General features: G+C 52.3%; 1 protein-coding gene across 3 annotated transcripts in view; it reads left to right on the forward strand.

Moving 5' to 3' along the window:
- Nucleotides 1-23,940, forward strand: part of ARHGAP25 (Rho GTPase activating protein 25) — an 88,544-nt gene that overhangs the window by 52,003 nt on the left and 12,601 nt on the right. For 2 of the 3 annotated variants that reach the window (XM_041756604.1, XM_041756605.1), the window contains exons 4-7: nt 597-713; nt 14,562-14,769; nt 19,603-19,735; nt 22,821-22,894. In XM_041756604.1, the coding sequence (XP_041612538.1) occupies nt 597-713; nt 14,562-14,769; nt 19,603-19,735; nt 22,821-22,894 (532 nt within the window). Of the gene's footprint in view, nt 1-596; nt 714-7,741; nt 7,979-14,561; nt 14,770-19,602; nt 19,736-22,820; nt 22,895-23,940 lie in introns of those variants that run through there. The other variant, XM_041756606.1, reaches the window with a different exon arrangement.

Consider the following 23,940-nt stretch of genomic DNA (forward strand, 5'->3'; position numbering starts at 1 on the left):
CCGGGAAGCGTTACATACGTCTGTCCATAATCGTGGGTTTAAAGTGAACATGATAAAGTCCTAACGAACTTCGTTTGTCCATCAACTACGTCTTGAGAACCTTCCTTTTTACAACGTCTCGTGCAGGCAGGAGAGTAGAAATTCTGAATAAGGAAGCACTGATTTTGTGAGAAAGGCACACTGGTGCTCATCGTCCGTCCCTCCTGAGTTCCTATTACGTGCCCACCCCATCAGCTTGGGAAACTCTCCGTGAAGGCGTGATGGGCCCCGAGCTTCAAACTCGTGCGGGCTGAGCCTGTCTCCTCTAACACTGACGCTGCCCCGTGATCTCCTCTTCCTTTCTGGCAGGAAATGGCTTCTCTCCCCCACAGGAGCACATCGCAGCCCAGGGCATCCCAATTGCAAACCAGCGGTGCTCAATGATTTATCTATGGAATTAGAGTTTTGGTTCCCTTGAGGATGAGCAGATTATGCCTTTGTGTCATGTGCCTGCTTGTTTAATTGAACCAAGGAAGCAGCTGAGGGTTAGTTTCCCTTTGCTTCCCTTGGGCCGCTTGCCACTCCAAGACCTTCATTAGTATTACTTCTTCCTCCAGCCTCATGGGACCAGAGTCGCACAGGACAGGACTCCTACGTCCTCATGGCCAGCTCTCAGGCGGAAATGGAGGAGTGGGTTAAATTCCTTAGGAGAGTCGCTGGCACGCCCTCCGGAGGTAAGGACTCTGCAGACGTTCCTGGGCAGGTGTCTGTGACATCTCAAAGATGGGGAGTTAGTGGCTCCAGACACGATAGATAGCTCCCTCCTTGAACAGTGTCCAGGGGAGACCACGAGAGGACAACTCTGAAGCCACACTCATCGCCAAGCATCTAGCCTCCCCCCTACATGACCTCAAAGAGCCGACTCTAGACTAGCTGGGCCGCCCGCGGCCCTTTGCACCTATGTGGTGCCCTGAAGCACCAACGTTCTGCTGCACCAGGACTCTGCCCGGTTATGGGGTCGTGGGGCCTGAGAGGGTGATGGCAAGATCCGTGCCCAAAGCTAGGGGAGGCTGAGCAGCACAGGAAAGTCAAGCGGTTGGTCAAAACTGGGGTGGTCAGACTGGGGAGAGCTCACAGGTTCTCCGAGAATTCAGGGTGAGCGCTTCTCTGGGTTCCATGGCTCGAGCGTTTGAGTTTTTTGGGTGCCCTGGTGTTGGGTCCACACTGGAGGAGAAACTGCCGTGAAAAACATATCTGCAGTTAACACGGTGTCCACAATAGCCAAAATACGGAGAGAGCCCAAGATGTCCATCGGCAGATGAATGGGTAAAGAGAGGTGGTGTACACGCGTGCCGTGGGGTGTTACTCAGCCGTCAAGGAGAGTGAAATCTTGCCCTTTGCGATGACATGGATGGAGCTAGAGGGTATCGTGCTGAGTGGAAAAAGTCAGAGAAAGAGAAATACCATGTGACTTCATTCATGTGGAATTTAAGAAACAAAGCAGATGAACAGGTGAATAGGGGGAGGGAAGGAAAAATAAGATGAAAACAGAGAGGGAGGCAAACCATAAGAGACGCTCAACTCTAGGAAACAAACAGGGTCGCTGGAGGGGCGCGGGGAGGGGACGGGCTGACTGCGGGACGGGCATGAAGGGGGCACGTGATGGCATGAGCACCGGGTGTGACGTGCAACTGAGGGGCCTCTCAATTCTACCCCTGAAACTAATACTGCACCATCTGTTAACTAAATCGAATATACGTAAAAAATTAAACAAAACAAGAACAAACTGCAATTAACAAACAGGCGAACCCAATATGTTTTTTCCTTTCATGAGAGGCATGAAAACTGATATGGGAGATCTCAAGGGGCCACTTTCCCTCAACTTTTTAGGAACATACTTTGTGTCAACTCCAGGATAACTGGATATAGTTATTTATCAACTGTTCTGCCTATTATTTTTGGAAGTCTGTGTGTGTGTGTGTGCTGGGGAGGGTGCTTTACAGCTCAAATATTAAATATTTATTGGGTTGCTCAATGGTTTCTTTAAAAAATTATGAGCACGATAACAATTCTGCAAAAATTTGAAAAAAAAATAGAGGAAAATAATCACCCCTGAAACCACCGGGAGGAATTTTTATGTTTTCTTTCCAGGTGGTATTCATATATATATTCCTTTGTTTTTTTTCCAGAATGACAAGCATGGAATATATACAATTTAATACCTTTTATTTTGTAGCTAAAGGGCTTTTTTTTTCTCTTTTTCATGTTGTCGTATTGCTTCATTTCAGGGATTCTAATATATACAATTTAATACCTTTTATTTTGTAGCTAAAGGGTTTTTTTTTTCCTTTTTCATGTTGTTGTATCGATTCATTTCAGGGATTCTAATATATACAATTTAATACCTTTTATTTTGTAGCTAAAGGGTTTTTTTTTTCCTTTTTCATGTTGTTGTATCGATTCATTTCAGGGATTCTAATATAATCAATTTAATACCTCTTATTTTGTAGCTAAAGGGTATTTTTTTTTTCATGTTGTCATATTGATTCATTTCAGGGATTTTTGGTTACAAAAAATGGAAATCAAATCACAGAGAGGGATTTACTGGGTTGGTACGGTAGCTACTGAGGGAAGCCATGGGAGAGCTGCCAAGAGGAGTCAAGGGTTTGGGGCAGAGAAGTGGACCACGGGCCCGGAGCTTATTCTGTAGGTTTCTCTGGGGCCACGTAGCTTAGCGTTCTGCTTTTCCCTGCGTGCCTGCCTGTTTTTGCGTGGTTAGCGGCCCCCGGTTCTTCCTCCTGGCCCAAGACAGCGGTGCCAGCCCCAGCTTTGCTGTTTTCCGTCCCAAGCACAGCAGGGACAAGCTCAGCCTGCACCTCCGCACTCCAGCCTCCTGGGAAAGAAGCTCCACGGGCTTCGCTGGGGTCAGGAGACCACTTGTGCAGCCTCAGGCGCTGGGGCAAGGGGGCGGTCCTGCCTAGCGGGGCCTGGGAGGAAAGGAGTCACTGATGGGACACGCAAGCTCGAGAACGCCCGCCCCCACCATCCCGTTACCAAAGGAGGAGCACGGCTTCCTTACCCATCTCCCAGGTCCTAAACACTGTGCTTCGGGCCGTGCTCATCAGTCCCAGGTGAGGGTTTTCGTGGGGGAAAGCTCCCTTGTATCCCATTCAGCCTGGATGGCCTTAGCTGTGACCCTCCTGATTGCCCCGAGACGGTGGGCCCCGTCCACGTTTCCTGCCTTCCCCAGCCCAGGGCTTTAGGCAGCCTGCAGCGACAAGGGACAAGGGCAACGGCCGTCGCCGGATTGTGCACTTATTCTGAGTCAAAATGCTGCCCCGACGGCGACGTCTGTGTGCCTTAGATGGTGCTTGGCTCGGCGCGGCCGTGGCGAGCTGCCTCCCGGGTTCTAATCCACGCGGGGGTTTCTCCTTTACCGCGCCGCACCACCTGAGAAGCAAATGGAGCAGAGATCCTGCGGGCAGGGGAAAGTCCAGAGGAAGCCTATTTATTTATTCAAAGAACAGAATTCGTCCGTGACGTGGCATCTCAGATGTTTCAGGCCTCTCGCTGAGTCCGAACGCCCCGTCCCGGGACAGAAGGCGTTTCAAGACAGCAGAGTTCAGGGTGGGGCCACCAGGCAAGCCAGACCCTGGTTCCTCCTGCTTGTATGGGAAACCTCTGTCCTGAGGAAGTAGCTGATGAGTGGAGGGGCCTGCGCACCGGGCCTGGGCCCACCTGGAGGGGGCCTTGGGCCTGGTCCCCCCGCACCTGCAGGGTCCTCCCCCACCTGCAGGGTCCCCCCCACCTGCAGGGTCCCCCCACTTGCAGGGCACACCCACCTACAGGGCCCGCCTCCCCCCCCACCCAGCAACCTGAAGGGCCCCCCCACCTGCAGTGTATGCTCCACCTGCAGGGCCCGCCCACCTGCAGGGCCCCCCACCTGCAGCGCATGCCCCACCTGCAGGGCCCCCCCCCCCCCACCTGTAGGGCCCGCCTAGCGGCAGCGCACACCCCCAGCTTCCTGCGGCTTCCTGGCTTCCCGTGGCTCTTCCCACCGGCACCTCCCTCTCCTCACACCTCCGCCACCTCCATCCTTTGTGAGGTGCCCTACCGTCTCGTCTAAACCCCAGCGATGGCCCGGAAACCCATGTGCTCTCCCCTCCCCCCGACCCCCGAGGCCTTTCCTATCAGGCACGCAGCCTTGTGCTCCTTCTGGAACCCTCTCTTCCTGGGTAGCCGCGGGGCTGGGTACTCGGCGCTTGGCAGGTCTTTGCTGGGACCCCCCTCCGTGAGCCTCCCGCTCAGCCGGGGGGACGCGGGGTCCCTTCCTTGGCCCACTCCCACCCCCTTCCCCTCGCTCCTGCTTCCTTTCTCTCTCTGCCCATGTACTGAGTATCTGGCTCGTTTGCCTGACGTTGGTCTCCCCGGGCTGGAGGGAGCCTTCCATCCACTTCGGGAATTCCTTCCCCAGAATCTAAATGGTGCCCGAGGCCGGGGATGGGCAGGGGTGGCCTTCCCATCTGTGGTGGCCCCGGGGTCTACACTGCAGGCTCTGCTCTTTGCTAAACGACCACCAGCTGGGAAATCACTGGGTTAATGGGTGGCCGCCTCTAGAACCATCTCTCTCCCAATGTGTCGAAGGTGAGCTTTGGGGAGACCCTCTATGGTTTGTAGACGTCTGAGAGAATCTGCTAAAAGCTGTGGAAACTTCCAGAAAAATGTTCCGATAGAGCGACGGCTGGCGCCTGCGGTCCTTTTGCTGCCCGGCTACCGGACCCACCCTGTGACGTAGAGCCCCTCTGGGACGAGCCACACACCCCACCGCCCCCTTGGCTCCTCGGCCCCTAAACATTCCGCTCACCTCGTCCCATTCTGGGGCCATGTCCACTCGTCCCAGGAATTCTTGGGCTCCAGCTACATGTCCAACAACTGACCTCAGCTCTGATGCTGTCTCTAGGTAGATGCCATCGGACCCCACAGGCTGAGGGCCCAGCCCTAAAGAACTGCCCCTGCCCCTGCCCCTGCCCCGCAGGCCTCAGGTGCCGCCGGGATCTGTGCTTCAGGCCACCCGGCTTAGAGCAGACCCTCCTCCCGCCCCGCCTCGGGTGCGCGTCACCTGCTAGAGCGGCTCCCAGATTCCAGGAAGCATCTCGCTGGTTAGACGGTTGGTTTGTCCTAAAAGGACAGAACTCAGGGACAGCCCAGGGAAGAGGTGCCCGGGGGCGGGGTCAGGGGCGCCCTCCCGGAGTGCCACGCTCCCCGACCTTCAGGCCCTTCAGGCGGCCCCGACCCAGAAATTCCGCACCCCCCACATCCTTCTGGGGTTTATGGACGCTTTGGTGCATCAATGGTTGATTAAATCCTTGGCTGTTAGTGGCCGACTGCATCTCCAGCCCCTCCCGCTCCCTGGAGGGCAGTGGGGCTGCGCTTTCTGACCCTGTCACCCTGGTTCCACTGGTGTTGGTGTCGGTTTTGCTTTCAGTTGGTTCCACGTGCTTTTCAAAAACTCACCTCATTAACATAACAAAAGACAACCTTTATCTCTCTCGTCACCGCGAATTCCAGGAGTTTTAGGGAGTTCCCGGGAGGAAATGGGTAAAAGACCAAAAATACACTTCTTATAGTAAATCCCCATGTCCCCCTTGGGACGCAGCACCTTGGTGCACCCTGATGTCCCAGCCTTCTCTCTCCTGGCCAAGCCGATTTCTCTCTCCACCCCCCACCCCGCCTGCCCCCTGCATGGTTCTTTCCTAAGGGCCGGGCTGGAAAAATGAGATTAACTTTTTCCCCCTGGAAGTTGTGGATGCAATTCCAAGTTTTCCTGCTTTAAGTGGAAGAAAGAGAAGGGAGGTGATCCCATCTGGACTTCTGGACTTGTCTCTCTCTCCCTAGCAGGAGGGTCCTGTCCTCCCTGGCCCCCGCGCGGACCCCACCTCTGTGTCCCACCCCAGGCAGCGGGCGGCCGCATCACAGACCGGCTTCCCTCAGAACCTGCGTGTCCCTCTTGCCCCAGAGGCTCACGTCTCTGTTTTCCTCAGGCCGCTGCTGGGCACGGAAGCAACTGCACTACCTTGTGCCCAGTTCTGCTGTGAGCGGCCTGCCGGTAGGCCCGGGGCCGGGGCCCATGGTTATTTTTGTTTTGTTTTCTTGTTTTTTAAGATTTTTAATTTTATTTCTTCATGAGAGACACAGAGAGAGAGAGAGAGAGAGGGAGAGACACAGGCAGAGGGAGAAGCAGGCCCCATGCAGGGAGCCCCGATGTGGGACTCGATCCTGGGACCCCAGGGTCACGCCTTGGGCTGAAGGCGGCGCTAAACTACTGAGCCACCCAGGCGTCCCCTGAGTCTTTTTCTCTAGCTAAAAGGGACATTAAGAAGGATGGGCTTTCTTCTTTCTTTCTTTTTTTTTACTGTCTCCCCAAGAAGGAGGATTTTTACTTATTTTCAGCGATCCCCTTTTCTTTGGGGATCATGAGACAGTTACTTTTTTTTTTTTTTTAAGATTTCTGTATTTTATTTGACAGAGAGAGAGAGAGAGAGAGAGAGAGCGCGAGCACGGGCAGGGGGAAGGACAGAGGGAGCAGAGGGAGACTCTGCAGCAGACTCCCCGGCTGAGCGCGGAGCCTGACGCGGGGCTCGATCCCAGCGCCCTGACATCACGGCCTGAGCCAACACCTAGAGGCGGGCGCTCAGCTGACTGAGCCCCCCGGGCGCCCCCCAGGACAGACCCTTATTTATTCACTTACTCAACAAATATCCGTTGAGTGTGTGCCAGGTGCGAAGTGCGGTGCTAGCCCTGGGGGTGCGGCGGTGCCCCCGATGCCCTGCTCCGGAGCTCACGTCTAGCAGGAGACACGGAGCGGGTGAGCCCGTGCGCCCCGACGGCTGGGACAGGCCCTGAAGGAGGAGCGCGGAATGCACCGGGGGGGAAATGTCTTGGGCAAGAGGATTGGGGGAGGCTCCCCTGAACTCGTGATGATTAAGCTTAAATCCGAAGGGTCAGTGGAGGCCTGGTGGGCAGAGGGGGGCGCAGAGGAACGGACCTCAGCCGGAGGAGCAGCTCCCGCCCAGGCCCTTCGGCAGGGAGGACAGGCTGCCGAGCCAGGGGGTGGACGCATGGACGCGGCCCCGCTGAGGATGGTGGCCTTGGCCCTCGGGTGGCCGGGGTGGGGGCGGTGCTGGTGGAGGCAGAGGGGGCTGTGCAAGGCTGACGTGGCTGTGGACACGACAGGGAAGGAGGGGGCAGTGGCGGTGGAGTCCCCGATTCCCAGCATCTGCGGGAACAGGGGGTGGACCTCAGGTTGGTGGCCCGCCAGCCCCCCAACGCTGAGACTATCCCTAGTCCCCGGGCCGGCTAGCAGGGAGGCCGCGGTGTCTGCTAAAGTCTCAGCGGGAGGGGAACCAGCCCGGTGCCCCGCACCCCCCGGGGACCCTTGTCTCCAAAGGCTGGACCGAGGCCTCTGGGTGGGGGGTAGGGGCGCCGGGCGGAGGCCCGTGCTCCTGCCCACGCCGTGCTACACGGAGGGCAGGAAGGGAGGTGTGCTAGCGAGGCCGCCCGGGGCTGGTGCGCCGGATGTTGTTGTTTTTTGGGTTTTTTTTTTTTTTTTTGCCCACCTCTGTGCTAGCCCTCGGGTGGCAGGTGACAATCAGCTGCTGAGTCACAGGAGGCGCTTACACGGGCGGGCGGCCCGCGGGCTTCAGCTCGCTCTCTAAAGGCCGAGCGGCGCGTGTGAAGGTGAGCGGGGAGGGAGGAGGTGTGGGCAGGGCCAGGGAGGCCCGGGCAGGTGCGGACAGATCGGCGATCTCCGGCCTTGCAGGCAGGTGCTGAGCGAGCCGGATGGTTGTCCTGGGGCGGGGCGGCGGGGGGAGGCTCCGCGGCCTCGCCATGCCTCACGTCCTCAGGTCGCCGCGCTGGGGCCTGGGCCGTGGCCTTGCCGCCCTGGCACAGCTCTCCTGCTGGAATTTCAGGAGGAAAACCCCCAAGCTCCGAAAGAAAGGTATTTCCTCCCTATTCTGTGATTCCATTCTTCCCCTGCAAGGTGCTCTACCCAGCTCCCCGTCCCTGTCCTGCGGGGTGGCCGTCCTGGAGCCGTCCTGGAGCGGAGCCCCGGGGACGGGACACAGGGGCCAGGGCGGGTGCCAGGCCAGCGGGAGAGGGGGTCTGGGCTACACCAGAGGCGGGGTGGGGGTGGGGGGGTCTGGGCGATGGGGAAGGGGGACGAGCTCAGAATCCTCCCGCTCTGCTTCCCCAAAGCACCTCAGGGTCCTGGGGTGGCCTCGCAAATCTGGGGAGGAAGTTGGAGGTCTGGGGTGCGGGGGTCCCCGAGCAGCCGCCGGCCCTTGTTCCTTCCCCCCGAGACTTAGTGATCCCTAAAATTTCACCTGGAGGCTTGTACTCCGCTGGCTCTACGCCAGAGAGATGAAGGTATTGAATCTAGAATCACGGGGCGGTATGAAGGCGGAGACATTCCTAACCCCAGTCTCAGTTTATCCGTCTGCGAAATGGAACGACAGTACCTACGTTGTGAGGTTCTTATGGGGACTAGGAGAAAGCACGCATGAAAGCTTCTAGGGTACTTCATGAAATTAGCTGAACTAATTAAATGCATTCGTAATTAGAATTATTACATCATATATCATAATCCATCCGTCAGTTCAGCTTCACACCCATTGCGACGGCAGTGCCTCCGTTGGCAGTGCCTGGTACAGAGCGAGCAGCAGTCGGGAGTGAACGGCGGGCTGGGAGGGCAGGAGGCAGGTGTGCTAGCTCTCGCTGAAGGAGTGGGTGCAGCCACGGCGCGGGGGGGGCCTGGGGCGGACAGTGGCCTTCAGGGGCCTCGCATCCCGCAGGCTGCCGTCTTCCTCCCTCCCTAGTCTCCTTGGGCTCTAGGCTCTTTCACGTCCACGCAGGATCAAAGGGCAGGTGGCGAGGACTGAGAAGTCAGAGGTGGCTGTAACTCAGGAGGGGGGCTTGGGAGCTCCTGGGAGATCTTCTGCCCCTGACTCCTCACACGTGACCCGGGATGGCAAGTGGCCACGTCCTGATTGAAGCAAACTAAGGCAAAGCAGGAGGCTCTTTCTCCCCTCGTGTCCTGCTGCCTCTGGAGCCTGTAGGGGCCATGCCTTGTTGGAGGGAGTGGCTCTGACTGATTTCTCAGCGGGAGGTGTGAGGTCCCGTGTTGCCGTTGTAGGGGCAGTAGGAAGGCAGTGGGGGTGCTGGGGGGGGCATGTGAGGGTGAGGGAAGGGAGGCCCAGGACGCTCCAGCATTCAGAGGACGGGGGAGAAGGAGGAGTCATCCGAGGAGGCTGAGGGAGTGTGGCCCACGAGATACATGGAGAAGCCAGTGCAAGTGCCCACAGCCAGGTGGGAAGGGTCTTAAGAAGGAGGGATTTGCGATGTCACAAGGTGCTGATAGAGCAGTTAGGAGGAACATTGAGAATTCGACTCCTCTCGGGTTTTACAAATGTAAAGGCCATTGATCTCCTTGACAGGAGCAAGTGCTGGTCAGAGTACTTTGGGGAGAGAAGGGCCGCGAGAGAAATCAGAGAGACCGCTGGCGGCGGCTCTTCGAGGACTGGTCCATCGCGTGCCAGGCTCTGTGCCAGGCAATACAAATAGATGGTGAGCCGGGCAGGCTGTCTGCCTTGGAGGAGGCCGCAGTCAGTCCAGGAGAGGAGACACACGTTTAGAACTAAGTTACGTGGGAAGTGGCAGGAGACAACATCTGCAGGGACCCACGGGTTCCCTCTGATGAGAAAACGGTTGAAGCTCCTGCTGCAGGAACATCAGGTGTCCAGGCGGGGAGAGGGAGGAAGGGTATGAGCTCCAGCATGTTCAAAAGCAAAGACCGTTGTTGTTGTTGTTGTTGTTGTTTCATTCTTTTAATCATAATCTCCAGCTACCAAAGAGGCTGGCCCCCAGCACACGCTCAGTTCGTATTTGCTGAATGATTTTGTGAATTCCAGGGGAAGAAGTTTACAGGAAACAGAGGCGCAAAAGAAACCATCACGATAATTTCGACAGAGAAGAGAGATGGTTTAATTTAGAAAGTGTTGATCTGTTGGAGGGAACGGGAGGGTGTTGCAGAGGATCCTGACACGCACACTTTTGCTAATGGGGTTCGGTGAGTGCAGGGACCTTGCGTTGATTGCTTTGTATTCTCCATGCCTAGGAAAGTGCCTGACGTTTGACTGCTTGAGTGACTGAATGCTGTTGCCTGGGAAGAAGGCTACGGGATAAGCGTGATTTGGGAGTATCGGGGAGGAGACAAGAGTGAGATTGGAGAAGACACTGGGAGAACTGCCATTAGATGTTGGATGAGAAAGGTTGGATGGATGGATGGGTGGATGGATGGAGAGAGAGAGTGATCGATCAATCTGGACCAGACAGGTGGATTTACAAGTTGCCCATTTGTAGGTGATACCAAATGTACAGAATCGTAGGACCTTTGTCAAAGAAAATGTCTAGAGGGTGGAGACAGCTACGTTGGAATGCCAGGAGGTGATGCACTAAAGGCACAGGTGGAAGAAGGAGCACAGTAAAGGAGATTGCAGAGAAGCCAGCAAGGAGATGGGACCTGAATGAGAGCAGATGGTTTTGTCACGACGTAGGGAGAAAGTCTTGAGGAGGAAGGAGAATCAGCAGCATCAGGAGTCTTCAGGGAAGACCAGGCCAAGGAAGAGCCAGGCCAAGGAAGACAAATATGGAATGAACATAGGCTGTGTCTGGCCATTACGAGGGCACTGGAAACTTTATTGAGTGGATTGGGTGGAAAGATGTGGGCTCAGGAAAGCAGACTGGGCCTGGGATGGGCTGAGAGGTCGATAAGGGAAGAGGTAGAGCCTGTGAGGATGGAAGCAGACATGTTCCTTTACGAGTCTACTGATGAGGAGAAGGAAGGCAACTAGTGGTTGTCTGAGGGCTGGGGTAGGAAGTTATTGTTCAGTAAATTGGCAGACTTAGACTCACTTGGGCTCTTCCTACTGGAAAAAGAAAAATTTAAGATAGAAAAGAGATCCAGTGAAGTCTTGTAAGAGGTGCAAATGGATGGGACACACAGGCGGGAAAAGCAACATCTTAGAGGAAAGCACAGGGTCCTTCCTCTGTGAGAAGATGGACAGAGGAGCCAGAAATGCAAGGACGGGGAATGAGGGAGTTAATTCATGAAGCCCTCCTCTTAGGGCACGTTCATCCACTGAGACAGAAGGGAGGAAGGGTGGTGAATGCAAAGCAGAGGGGGAGGGTTTGGAATGAAGGTTTTACCAAGTTTGGGAATATAACCTTCCATGATATGGAATACTGTGCTCCCTGGGAGCTCTGGGTGACCAGACGAAGGCCTGGGGAGGGTACTGGGAGTCAGCAGAGCAGAGGTGATGGAGGAGACAGGAGGCTTGGGAAGTGGGTTTACCGGTGACAGTGGCATCACAAGGACTGGCTGTGGGGTCTGTGAGGGATAGAGGATAAGCAGAGGATGAGGCTGAGAGGCTGGGATGCGGAGAAAAACTTCGGGACTTGTTACCCAGTGGGTTGTATGGAGGAGCTGGATTCCAGGCCACCTGCAAAACGGAGCATCTGCCTTGGGACCCCAGGAATGGAGCTCCCGTTTGGCAGCTCTGACGTCACCATGAACACCCCAGGTTGTGTCTGGGAGGCAGTTCCCTATCAGAGTCCAGGGAGCCCCTTGAGCCTGAGTTTCAGCTGCTCTGAAACACGTCTGCCTCTCCCTTTGAGGTGCTCCTCACACGCCACACACGTGGTCTATGTTTGAAGTCAGATCATTTCAATCATTTTCTTCCAAATGTCTATCCAGCTCCTTTCATAGGCTTATGTGAAACCAGGGTCTATCCTGCCATTGACATTCTCTGACCATTTCCCACCATATTGCAGGCGCTCATCTGATTTTCTTTTTTTTTTTTTAAGATTTTATTTATTCATTCATGAGAGAGAGAGAGAGAGAGAGGCAGAGACCCAGGCAGAGGGAGAAGCAGGCTCCCTGCAGGGAGCCTGATGTGGGACTCGATCCCGGGTCTCCAGGATCAGGCCCTGGGCCAAAGGGAGGCGCTAAACTGCTGAGCCACCTGGGCTGCCCTCATTTCATTTTCGTATAACTAGAGTAAATTTTTTGACAGCAAGACTTGTGTCCTACGTTCTCTTGTCTGCATTACCCATTCCACGTGGCCTGCTGCTGGCACTCAGGAAATGTTCGTGTGAAGCTGAATCCTTCACCGAGGAGATCTCACTAGTGTTTAAGCTAGAGATGCCACAGTTGTCATCAATCATGGAAAGCACCTGCTTAAAGATGAAATAACTCTTAAGTCATTTGGCAAAACATACTATCGACCTTGTGCCAGGCCCGGGGCTGCATCCTGGGGATGAAAAGAGGGCATCCCCGTATTTCTGGCTCCGGGGAGCCTAGTCATGCAGAGGGTGTGGGTACCTACGAATAATCCCGTACAGTGTCAAAAGGGATGGGGATATTTGAGAAGGAAGGGACAGGATCTCCCAAGTGGGGGTCAAGGAAAGCTTGTCAGAGGTGATGACATGGATAATGTCATCACGACGTGAATAATGACGTGGATAATGTCTATGATGACATTAGAGCCAGGCCAAGGAAGACAAATACAAGTCCAGCAGACATGGAAGGAGAGGTGAGCAGACCGGGCGACGAGAAGACCATGCAAGGGCATAACGATGACTGGAGAGCTCTGTGGGTTTGGGAAACATCGGGGTGAGGTGCCTTTGGGGGCGTGACCTGAAGTCAGACGGGAGAGGGGGGCGGGGCCAGACCAACTGCCAACCCACCAAGGCAGCCCCAACTTTCAAACGTTGTCAGAAGTATTTAACCAAACAGTCTCACTGAGACGCGGTACATCAAGCAGACGGCAGCCCAGCAGGCCTGGTGGGGAGTGGGGAGCACAGGGACCACCCCGTCTCCCTCCTTGGCTCACCTGCTGGGATGATGGACTTTGAGGGGTAATTTGGAAAATGCTACTGTGACACCTGGGGAAGAAGTGGATGATTGTTACAAACCGGGGGGGGGGGGGGTGGGGGGCAGTGTGGGCTCAGGTAAATTGGAGCTGATTTAGAAAGGGGAGCAGCAGGAGCGCCCGAGCACAGCAGAGAAGGGACCCCGCTGCCTGGCTGGGGGCAGTGAGGGAGCGCGGGTTCACACTAGAGAGGCTGGGCCCGGGACCAGCCAGAGGGAGAACCATGGGGAAAACCAAAGGGCTTCGGGGAGCGCTGCCCTGGGAATTGAGTGGGTCGGGGTATCGGGCTCCGAAGTGTGACGGAGGCGCAGGACAGAGCTGAAGCCGAGGCCTGTCTTCTGAGCCTGCAGGAGTCCAAGGGCATGGGGCTCTGGGGGGAGGGCGGGGAGCCAACAACCGTCCTGCTTTAACCACTAACCTTGTTACCCCGGGGCAGGGCGGGGGTGTGGATCACGGGGCCAGGCGCGGCAGGGCTGAGTTAGAGCTGGTCCACACATGCTTTGCTGGAGGCGGTGTCATTTGGAAAAATGTTTCTGGACAACAGTTTGCATACCATTGAGTCATAAAAATGTTCAAACCACTTGACCCAGTAATTCTACCTGTGGGAATTTGCCCTAAGGAAATAGTTCTAAAGGGTGAAAAGCCTACATTCACCCATCCAAACGTTAATTAATTAATTAAGCAATTAATTAGAAATTATACATTGCACTGAATACGTTCCAGGAACCCTCCTAGGTGGATAAGCACGTTCACTGTGGCGATTTTAAAAATAGTAGAACATTTGGGACGCCTGGGTGGTGACCGACCCTGGATTTAGGCTCAGGTCATGATCCGGGGTCCTGGAATCGAGCCCCGGGTCAGGCCCTGTGCTCAGCAGGGAGTCTGCTTGAGGACTCTCCCTCTCCCTCTGCTCTTCCCCCCACCTCCCACTCCTCTCTCTCTCCATCTCTCTCCCAAATAAATAAATAAGTCTTAAAGAAAAATAAAAATAGCAAAACATACAAGAAAATCTAAATTATGCAAAGCACCGCGATTTAATACAGTGTGAGACGTCCCTGGGATGGTCTGTTATTTTCCGATGCTCTATGACACAAGCAAAATTCAAAACTGCCTGCTTGCTGCCGTGGCCAAGAGCACATTCTGGTGAGCTCACTGCCCGGGCTTGAATTCTGACCACCATGCCCCGGCGCCTGACCTTGGCAAGTCCGGTAGCGCCTCTGAGGCTCAGCGAGTGGTGAGTATGACAGTTCTACTACCTTGTGGGGTTGCCGTTAGGGTGAAATGGAACAGCGTGCGAAACGCTCAGCACGATTCCTAGCACACCACAGGTGCTCAGTGAAAGCAAGTTGTTATCTTCGCCGAGTAAAAATGTGGGTCAAGAGAAAAAGAGTGACAGAGAACGCTCCACATTTAGACGTGTTTAGGAAACGTCACGGGCAACTCGTCCCCTATATTTTGTTTAGCACCATCGCACTAAAACTTTTGGGGTTACAGGTAACACGGACGAGTCTAGCTAGAGGCGCGGCACTTTGACCTTTCAGTTCATCCAACGGAGGGCAGAGCGATGAGCGGGTCCTGTTTTTCTCTTCCCAGCTGTGTTTGGCCAACGTTTGGATGAGACGGTGGCCTATGAGCAGAAATTCGGCCCCCACCTGGTGCCCATCCTGGTGGAGAAGTGTGCAGAGTTCATCCTCCAGCACGGCCTACATGAAGAGGGCATCTTCCGGCTCCCTGGGCAGGACAACCTGGTGAAGCAACTCAGAGATGCTTTCGATGCCGGGGAGCGGCCCTCCTTCGACAGGTACGTGGCCCTGGGCCCGTCGTCCCCGGCCCCAGTGGACTCGGAGCCCTCCCTCTACCAGCCGAGCTGGGGGACCCACAGACGCCCCCAGAGCCCCGCTGGCTACCGAGAAAGCCTCCTGTTGTACCGACCACTTAAGTGAGCGATGCTGTGAACCCGAAGCCGGGCCTTGCCCGGCAGTCGGGGGATGTTGGGGAGGTGCCAAGGCAGGAGCGGGGAAGGCGGGAGCTCGCTCAAAGCCCCGTGCCATGTCTGTGCCCGAGGGCTCGGCTTTCCAAAAATGGCCAGAGCCAGGGCTTCTGCTTGGTTTGGGAGACACAGTGGTGTCCACCTGGGAACTCAGTTCTGTGCCTCTTTGGAGCGAGTACGTGATGCCGTGGCAGCTGGCATCCTCCCCTGTGTCCCCCGTGGAGGTTGCCCAGGTCGGGGGGGGGGCACAGCAGCTATAGTGGCAATTCTTCTCATCATGGCCTACCTGTGCCCCACCTCCCGGCTGCCCCGCCGAGGTTGTCAGCTCTGCCACTGTCAGCTAGTACCGCCTCCACCCCGACATTGGACAGTCTCCGCCTCTTGTGCAATATTTGCCCTGGTTGCCTGCGTGTGCTTGTCCCACTGGCAAGAAAGAGCCATTGTTCTTTCCAAATGAGCAGCCCATAAATCAAGATTTGGTGAGACAGGCCTAAACCCTATCTGCTTCCCAAAGGTTGCAATTCCCCACGAGGTTATTTAAAAGGACCTAGGAACGGGGTTGATCCTGGGAAAATCATGAACAGCTAAGTGCCATGAGCTCCCCCGCCCCACCGTCCACCCCAGCCACCGGCGATGGCCGTTCTCCCTCTGCAGCATCTCTGATGCCACCTGCTCTCTCGGGTCTCACAGCCACGGCCTGAGCTTGGACCACCACTGACTGGCTTTGCCGCCGTCGGCGTGCAGCAGGTTGACTTACCAAGGGGGCCGTACTTGTACAGGGAAGCACCGGGTGCGGTTGCTACTGGAACTACAGTGGGTTGTGGGCACCAAGTGTACGGAGCCCTCAGCAGCGCTATAAATTGCAATTCATCATCAGGCACCTGTTCACCGAAGCTCGCCACCTTTATATCCAGTTTTCTTCTTCCGCTCTTCATTAGCTTTGAGTTGATCAAAAAGATACAGGTGGGTTATTGCTAAAGCAATGTGAACAGTGAGCCAGGATTGCAGGTGTTCGTCACACACTTGCCCTGGGCTTGATTTTATGTACCTATAATGTCAGCCTGGGTGGCGGAGTCATAGTCTTTGATTCCTGTGAAATATTTGGGGCTGAAAGAAGGAAACTTAGCTCGTCATGACCTCTCCACCCCCAGAACCAAGAAGTAGAGTTTGCACACCTAGAAATAGGAAGGGTCACCCTGGACTCTTGAGAGTCCTCCCAGGGCCGATTTTGGGGTCTATGTAATCCTTGTGGATGCTCATCTAGATCCCCTACACTTGTCATATGTGTGGTTTGAGATGCCCCAGATCGTCTCACTGGAATGAAGAGAGGCAAAGGAGCTATTGTTTGGCAGATTCTAGTGCAGCTGTATCTGATTCTCATTAAACATTTGCACATAAAAGTTAAAATCTCTTTGTTAAGTTTTTGCTGAGCTGGACACTATCTGGCCACAGAACGAATACACCTCTGATGCCTGTATTTCTGTGAGAAACATGCAGATGTGTCACATCTGAAGGCCAGGGCTACCAGGGAGAGCCGCTCGTGGTGCCTGGGCTAATCTCAGGTGTTGAACTCAGGAGTTAACCTGGCGCCTGAGTTGCCCTTAGTCCTTGACTTAAGAAAAGCCATTTAAAGATATTTCATTGGGGTGAAGGAGTAGCAAACTCAGGAAAAATCATGCTGGAAATTTAGACTCTAACAGTGGCAACTGCTCTGGCCCTGTTGCAATGGGGGCACAGACATTAAACCAGAGATTTATAGAAATAATCGTATAATTTCTATTGTGTTAGGCGCTCAAGTTGAAAACTAGATGGTACCATGAGAAGTTGAAACTGGAGCCTTTTCAAAAAATATATATATTTATTTATTAGAGAGAAAGAGAGTGGGGGAAGGGGCAGCGGGAGAGACAATCTTAAGCAGACCCCACATTGAGCCCAACCCAGGGCTCGATCTCACAACCCTGAGATCATGACCTGAGCCAAAAGCAAGAGTGAGACGCTTGATGGATTGTACCATCCTAGTGCACAGCCCCCCGCCCCCGCCCCAATACACATTGGTGTCCCAGAACAGGAGCCTTTTGACATATTCTAGTGGATTTAGGGAGAGTTCCAAGAAGAAATGACTCTTCACCCAGACACATTAAGCAGGCACGAGGAGTTAGCCAGGACAAGCAGCAATGTCTTCCCCCGATAAAATGAATCGGGAAGCTTCCTCTGGTATTAAATGTTCCAAGATGCTTTACACAGATAATTGCGTTCTTTGGCTATAGCTTTGAAGCAGCTACCCTACATCAGTGGTTACAGCCCTTTCTTTTTTTCTAATGTTGGATATTTTTGCTATTGTAGTTTCTTCTGATTGAACTACCTAGTCATTTGTGGGTTTTGTTATTGTCATTTATCTTTAAAATATTCTTTTTTTTAAAAAATGTGTTATCTATATTTTCTTACTTCAAATTGTTGTTTGCGACATTCGTTGCTTGGGTCTATTTTTTGTGCGGGGCGCTGTGCCAGGCAGTGGACGGAAGGTCAGAGAACGGAACCAACCGCGTGGAGGCAGGAGGCCACATAGGAAGCTGGGGCGGGATCTTGGCAAAAGGCCTTGCCTTCTGAAACAGGGCAGTGTTTGGGGGGTGGGGGTGGGACTGAGAGCGATTCACATGACATTCGGATAGAATTGAGGGGCTTGGGGAGCATAATTGGAGGCGGGGTGAGGGAGAGGCCCTGGATTCTAAAACCATAGAGAGGATTGCAATGCTGGGGCTTGAGGAGAAGCCGCTCTGGGACTTTAGGGGAATGCCCACCCCCCGCAAAGTTGTCAGCTGGTTGTCCTTCCACCATTTTCTTGGGAACGTCTCGTGTATTTTAACAAGAGGGCTTCGCCCAGGAATATTTTTAGGCAGTGACTCAGCAGAGAAGGCTTTTCCAGAATCCCCACCTTAAGTGAATGGTTCCCAGCCCCAATTTCCTGCGGCAGCAGTGGAGCACGGTCAGGGCTCCGTGCCAGCTCGAGTTCTCCTTCTGAGGAAGAGAAGCCCACAGGCTGCAAAGGGGGCCCCGTTTCGGGAGACAGCTCCGAACACGGGCTGGCAAAAGCCAACGACAAAGCTTACCCAGGATGTCAAGACAGAAGTTCACAGTCAAGTCCTGATGCTCTTGCTTCTGCTCCCTCCATTCTTCTCTTCTCCTCCTTCTGGCCAAACCGACCCCTCCTGTCCCTTCTTCGGGAGCCACGTCTACGCGGCCGATTCTACATTCCCCATCACTGAAACCCAGGACACCCCGTAGCTGTCCAAACCTCCTACCGCATCATAGCTTTTCAAAATACAACCAGGACAGTTGCTTAAGAACACCATTTTTTTTTATATGAGGTAAATAAATATGAAGTAAATAATCGCTTCACTAATGAACCTCAAACATACAGTAGATCCAGACTTATTTTCTCTTCTAGAGCTGCAGAACAAACGCATTAGCTCTATGAACGAGCAGTCAGCAGACTTTGATCAAGGGCTGCGTGTGAAACATCGAGGCTCTGCAGGCCAGATGGTTTCTGCTGCATCTACTCGGCTCTGCTCTTAGCAGAGTTACAGCGCAAAATCAGCCAGAGACGATGCAAAGATGCATGAGCATGATGGTATTCCGGGAACACCGTATGGGTGCTGAAATTCAAATTTCACATCATTTCCCCAGGCCGTGAAATAGGCTTCTTTTGACTTTTGTTCCCAACCATTTGAAAACATGAAACTCATTCTTAGCTCAGGGGCTGTGCAGATACAGGCAGTGGCCACGGTTTGCCCATTCCTGCGGTAAACTGGAGAAGCTGAGCTGAAAAGACTCCTTCAGTGAACAGGCAGTCATCTGAATGCTGCCTCTCTTTCTGCAGCAGGGTCTCTGCTCCCCACCCTCCTGGCTGGTACATGTGCTCCCTTCCCCGTGCTGTAACTCCTTGCCACTCTTCCAATCTTGTCCCATCTCGCTCCCCAACTCTGCACTGGGTGTCCCTTTTTCATACTTCCATACATCCCAGGCCCTGGACTTCCTTGTTGTGCTACTAACGTCACAATATTGTAATGACTTGGTAATGTTTGAGTCTGCATGGCTCTGTGGCCCATCAGGCCAAGTGTCGTGTGTATCCCTCAGGTTCACTGCTGAAATCCCAGTGGTTGACCTAGAATCTTGAACCTAGTAGGTTCTCTCAATACTTACTGACCCGAGTGCATGATCGTGCAAATAGATGAATGAATCCCAGAAATGTTTTAAGCTCTTGGAGAGTTTAAAGAGATCATGGGCCATGGATATAAATGGAGGAAAAATCACAGGAAAAATTAGGGACTAAGTAGAGAATGCAAAAAATGTGACTTGGAGAAAAAAGAAAGAGGTGAAGATAAAAATAACTTAATAGGATTAATGGAAAGGTAGATCTTGAACTTACCTTTGAGGTGGGTGGAAGAGATAAAGGAAAAGGTGTTGGGAATCATTATTCCCAAGAAGATTAGCAAAGATGTTTTGTTTGAATACATCTTTATCAGACTCTTCTCCTTTGCAAAACTCCCTTTTGGAACCTAGGATTCTGTTCAGTGCATCACCAAGGGAGAGGTGAGGAATGTTCTGGAGTTTCACTTTCAAAGGACATTGCTTATTTTTTTGCAGAGATACAGATGTGCACACAGTGGCCTCCCTGTTAAAGCTCTACCTCCGAGACCTCCCAGAGCCAGTGGTTCCCTGGAGCCAGTACGAGGGGTTCCTGCTATGTGGGCAGCTCATGAACGCGGATGAGGCAAAGGTTTGTATCTCATTAGAGTTAGTTGTCCCGCTTTGGAAGAAGGTGATGGTTATTGAACACGATTCTGGTGGGCGAGCAACAGTAGGTCAGGGGACTATACCTTTTAGTGGGATACTTTGTCACATTGGAACTTTGTCAGGAACAAAAGGCAATTGAGGCCAAGCATAGGGACAGCCTTGCTGGGATATGACAATCCAGTGCAGATGGACTATAGTGAATACACTCAAGCCAGTTTAACAAGAAAAAGAGGAAGCTGCTGAGCAAGGTTCCGAGCAGTATGGCCTTGCCGAGGCCCAGTGCGACACAAGGACACGCCGACCAGCCTGGAAGTCGGGTGAGAGGTGAGGACGTTCTAGTTCCACGGTGACCACGAGTGTCAGCACGGCCATACAAGGAAGGCATGTGCTGGAGAAGGGAAGGACAAGGAGCTTTCCCTTTGCTTACAGGGCCGTGGCCGGCATCCGCGGCAGCTTGCTCGTCAGAGCGCACGAGTTCGCCTGCGGGATTTGTGACCTTACGTCAATCGTTTCCTGGAAGGTCTTACAGTCCACACTCACTGCACTGGAGTCATGTTAATTAAACAAACCAACCAATGAAATAAACGAGGAAAACCCATCTAACAACAATAAGACGTTCATGAATTTTAACCCGGATTTGCAAAACCAAATGCCCGCAGGATACATTTTTATTATGTTGCTGATAATTGGGGTCTCACTCCCCAGTTCTGGGAGGTTAGTTCTTAGCAATATTGGGTTAAAGCTCTTTTTGCTGAAGTGGTACTTGGAAAAGCCTCCAGTGAAGACCTGGATTTAACTTTGACTTTGCCATTAGGCAAATTAAGCATTTTCTATGAGAGTTTATTCAGAGCAACACAGCATTCTATTGTGGTGCATGGGTAGGTGGTGTCATTGGTCAGTATGGTGACAACTAACCCACACATGGTCATTGGGCGCTTGAAACGTGGCTGGTTCAACTAAAGAACCAAATTCCTGATTTCATTTTATTTTTTCAAATACTTAAAATAGTCACTTGTGTCAAGTAGCTGTTGTACCAGACAGCACAAACTGAGACAAGCTGTAGCATAACGTCTGCTATACTTAGGATAGTTTTGAGGACAAAGGATATGAGGTAGGTGAATGATGTCTTTAAATTATTTATTTTTAATTTAAAAATTAATAATATTTTTATCTTTAATTATTGGTTTAGGGAGAGATTTATTCTCTATTTAGAATTTCTTATGTAGTATACCCCTAGAAAATAATAAATAATGACAATAATATATATTATTTTCTGGGATTATACAACATATATATATATATATATATATATATATGATAGTTATCATTTTTAAACAACAGAGCAACAGTCCCCTCAACCTGGTAGAAAGCACAGCTATGAGAACTTCTTTCCTGACTCGGGATGAAAAGCCTCATGATTTAAGGGGATCCTGATTTTGTATTTCAACATTAGGAAATGAACGGGGTGATAATGCTGCTGCTAACAGGCTGGAGCCAGTTTAGCTCTTTTCTGGCACAAAAGTTAGGTTGCTGGGATCCCTGGGTGGCTCAGCGGTTTAGCGTCTGCCTTTGGCCCAGGGTGAGACTCCGGGGTCCCGGGATCGAGTCCAATGTCGGGCTCCCTGCATGGAGCCTGCTTCTCCCTCTGCCTGTGTCTCTGCCTCTCTCTCTCTCTCTCTCTCTCTCTCTCTCTCTCTCTCTTTGTGTCTCTCATGAATAAATAAATAAAATCTTTTTTTTTTTTAAAAAGTTAGGTTGCATGATCTTGTATAGACCTTCCTCGGCAACATGGTGACAGGCTTCCTGGGATGTAACGATCCAATAAAGAATGGACTAGAACCAAATACCCCGAGCCACTTGAGAATTAGCAGCTGTGTGCATGATTCTGTGCATGATTTATGATTTATTTATTTATTTATTTTTGGTCAGGGGTGAGAAGAGGACATGAAAAGTCTTAATTCGGGCATATCAGCGTACCTTTGTGAAAATAATAACATTTTATGGAATAAGGTTTAAAAGTTGACTAAAAAAATCCGCGTTCCAGACAACCTCTCCTACCTCCCCCACCAACCCCCGCCGGCACATGCATTCTTTGTATGACAGTCTCATGGATCTAGAACATTCTGACCTTTACCTGCTCCCCTCCCCCAGATTAGTCAGCCTGTCCTGTGTGCCAGCAGGTCTCAGCAAGGCCACATTGCTTTAAACCCTTCTCAGAAGCTTCCTTCTCTCAATACTGATTTTTTTTCTTTTCTCAATACTTTTAAAATGATTTGGGGTGTGGGATCCCTGGGTGGCGCAGCGGTTTGGCGCCTGCCTTTGGCCCAGGGCGCGATCCTGGAGACCCGGGATCGAATCCCACATCAGGCTCCCGGTGCATGGAGCCTGCTTCTCCCTCTGCCTGTGTCTCTGCCTCTCTCTCTCTCTCTCTCTCTCTCTCTGTGACTATCATAAATAAATAAAAAATTAAAAAAAAATGATTTGGGGTGTTTGGTGATGATCCGGTTCTTTACTGCAGTGTTACATCGCAAGCATTCACGGAGCAAACAATTATTGTATGAGTCATCGAATTGTCCTGGCTTTAGAGTAGCTCTGAGCTGGGGAAGAGGGTGTGATTCAAGACAATGAAAAAAATATGCTAAAAAACAAAACAAAGCAACCTGTGTGCCTCCACATGCTGGTTTTTTTTTTTTTTTCAGTTTCCTCAGATTTTATAATTATTTCAAAGTAAAATGCTTTTTAAAAAAACACAAAAACTGGGGCTCAGCTGGTTCAATGTTTGCCTTAGGCTTGAGTCATGATCTCGGGGTCCTGGGATCGAGCCCCCCATTGGGCTCCCTGCCCAGCGGGGACTCTGCTTCTCGCTCTCCCTCTGCAGCTCCCCCTGCTTGTGCTCTCTCTCTGTTAAATAAAAAAATAAAATCTTAAAACACACACACAAGCTACGGGAACAGGAATGACTGCCGGTGTTCCCTCTGCACGGACCTGCCAGTTTTGTTCCCTGTGTTCCAGAGGCTCCCGGCTGGCGAGGGAGCAGGCTTGTTTACGGTGTTAAAATCTCTTCCCAGGCGCAGCAGGAGTTGGTGAAGCAGCTGTCCCTCCTTCCTCGAGACAACTACAGCCTCCTGAGCTACCTGTGCAGGTAAGAATCCCCTGGCATCAGTTTCCAGCCAACTGTATCAGAAAGAAGCCCCCGGTTAGAGGAGGAAAGAACGTCTCTGTAAACTCAGAGCTTCTGCTGCAGACCTTGGGAAGGTCAACTGCATTCCCGCGGCGCCAAAGCAGTTCCCTTTATCCACAACATAATGAAAAAGACCCAGTGAAAGTCTGATCGGCTCACAAAGTGAACATGCGTCTTCCTTCAGAGCTGTCGCAGTGCTGCCTGGAATCCCGGGACATGCAGTAACACCCAGAATCCTTAAAATGTTTCTAGAATGATCTCCCATCTTCCTGGCTCTGGGCCATAACTTAGTGCCTTAGAGACATTCATTTCAGGCCACTCATTTCCCTTTCTGGGGACCTGCTGTGTGCAATCTCTGTAGTGACACGGAGCATGTAGATTGACCCACAGTCTGGCTATCGTGGACACTGCTGCTGTGAACACTGGGGTGCAGGCGTCCCGGCGTTTCACTGCATCTGAATATTCGGGGTAAATCCCCAGCAGTGCAATTGCTGGGTCGTAAGGCAGCTCTATTTTTAACTTCTTAAGGAACTTCGGCCCTATTTTTCAGAGTGGCTGCGCCAGCTTGCGTTCCTCACCAACCTTTGTTGTTTCCTGTGTTAGTTTTAGCCATTCTCACTGGTGTGAGGTGGGATCTCGTCGTGGTTTTGATCTGTATTTCCCTGAAGACAAGTGATGCGGAGCATTTTCTCATGTGTCTGTTGGCCACGTTTATGTCGTCTTTGGGGAAATGCCTGTTCATGTCTTCTGCCCATGTCTTGACTGGATTACTTGTTCTTTGGGTGGAGTTTGATAAGTTCTTTATACATCTTGGATACCAGCCGTTTTATCTGATGTGTCGTTTGCAAATACCTTCTCCCATCCTGTAGGTTGTCTTTTAGTTTTATTGACTATTTCCTTTGCTGTGCAGGAGCTTTTTATCTTGATGAAGTCCCAATAGTTCATTTTTGCTTTTGTTTCCTTTGCCTTCATAGACGTGTCTAGCAAGAAGTCGCTGTGACCAAGGT

Source organism: Vulpes lagopus, chromosome 5, assembly GCF_018345385.1.
Source record: "Vulpes lagopus strain Blue_001 chromosome 5, ASM1834538v1, whole genome shotgun sequence".
Lineage (NCBI taxonomy): Eukaryota > Metazoa > Chordata > Mammalia > Carnivora > Canidae > Vulpes > Vulpes lagopus.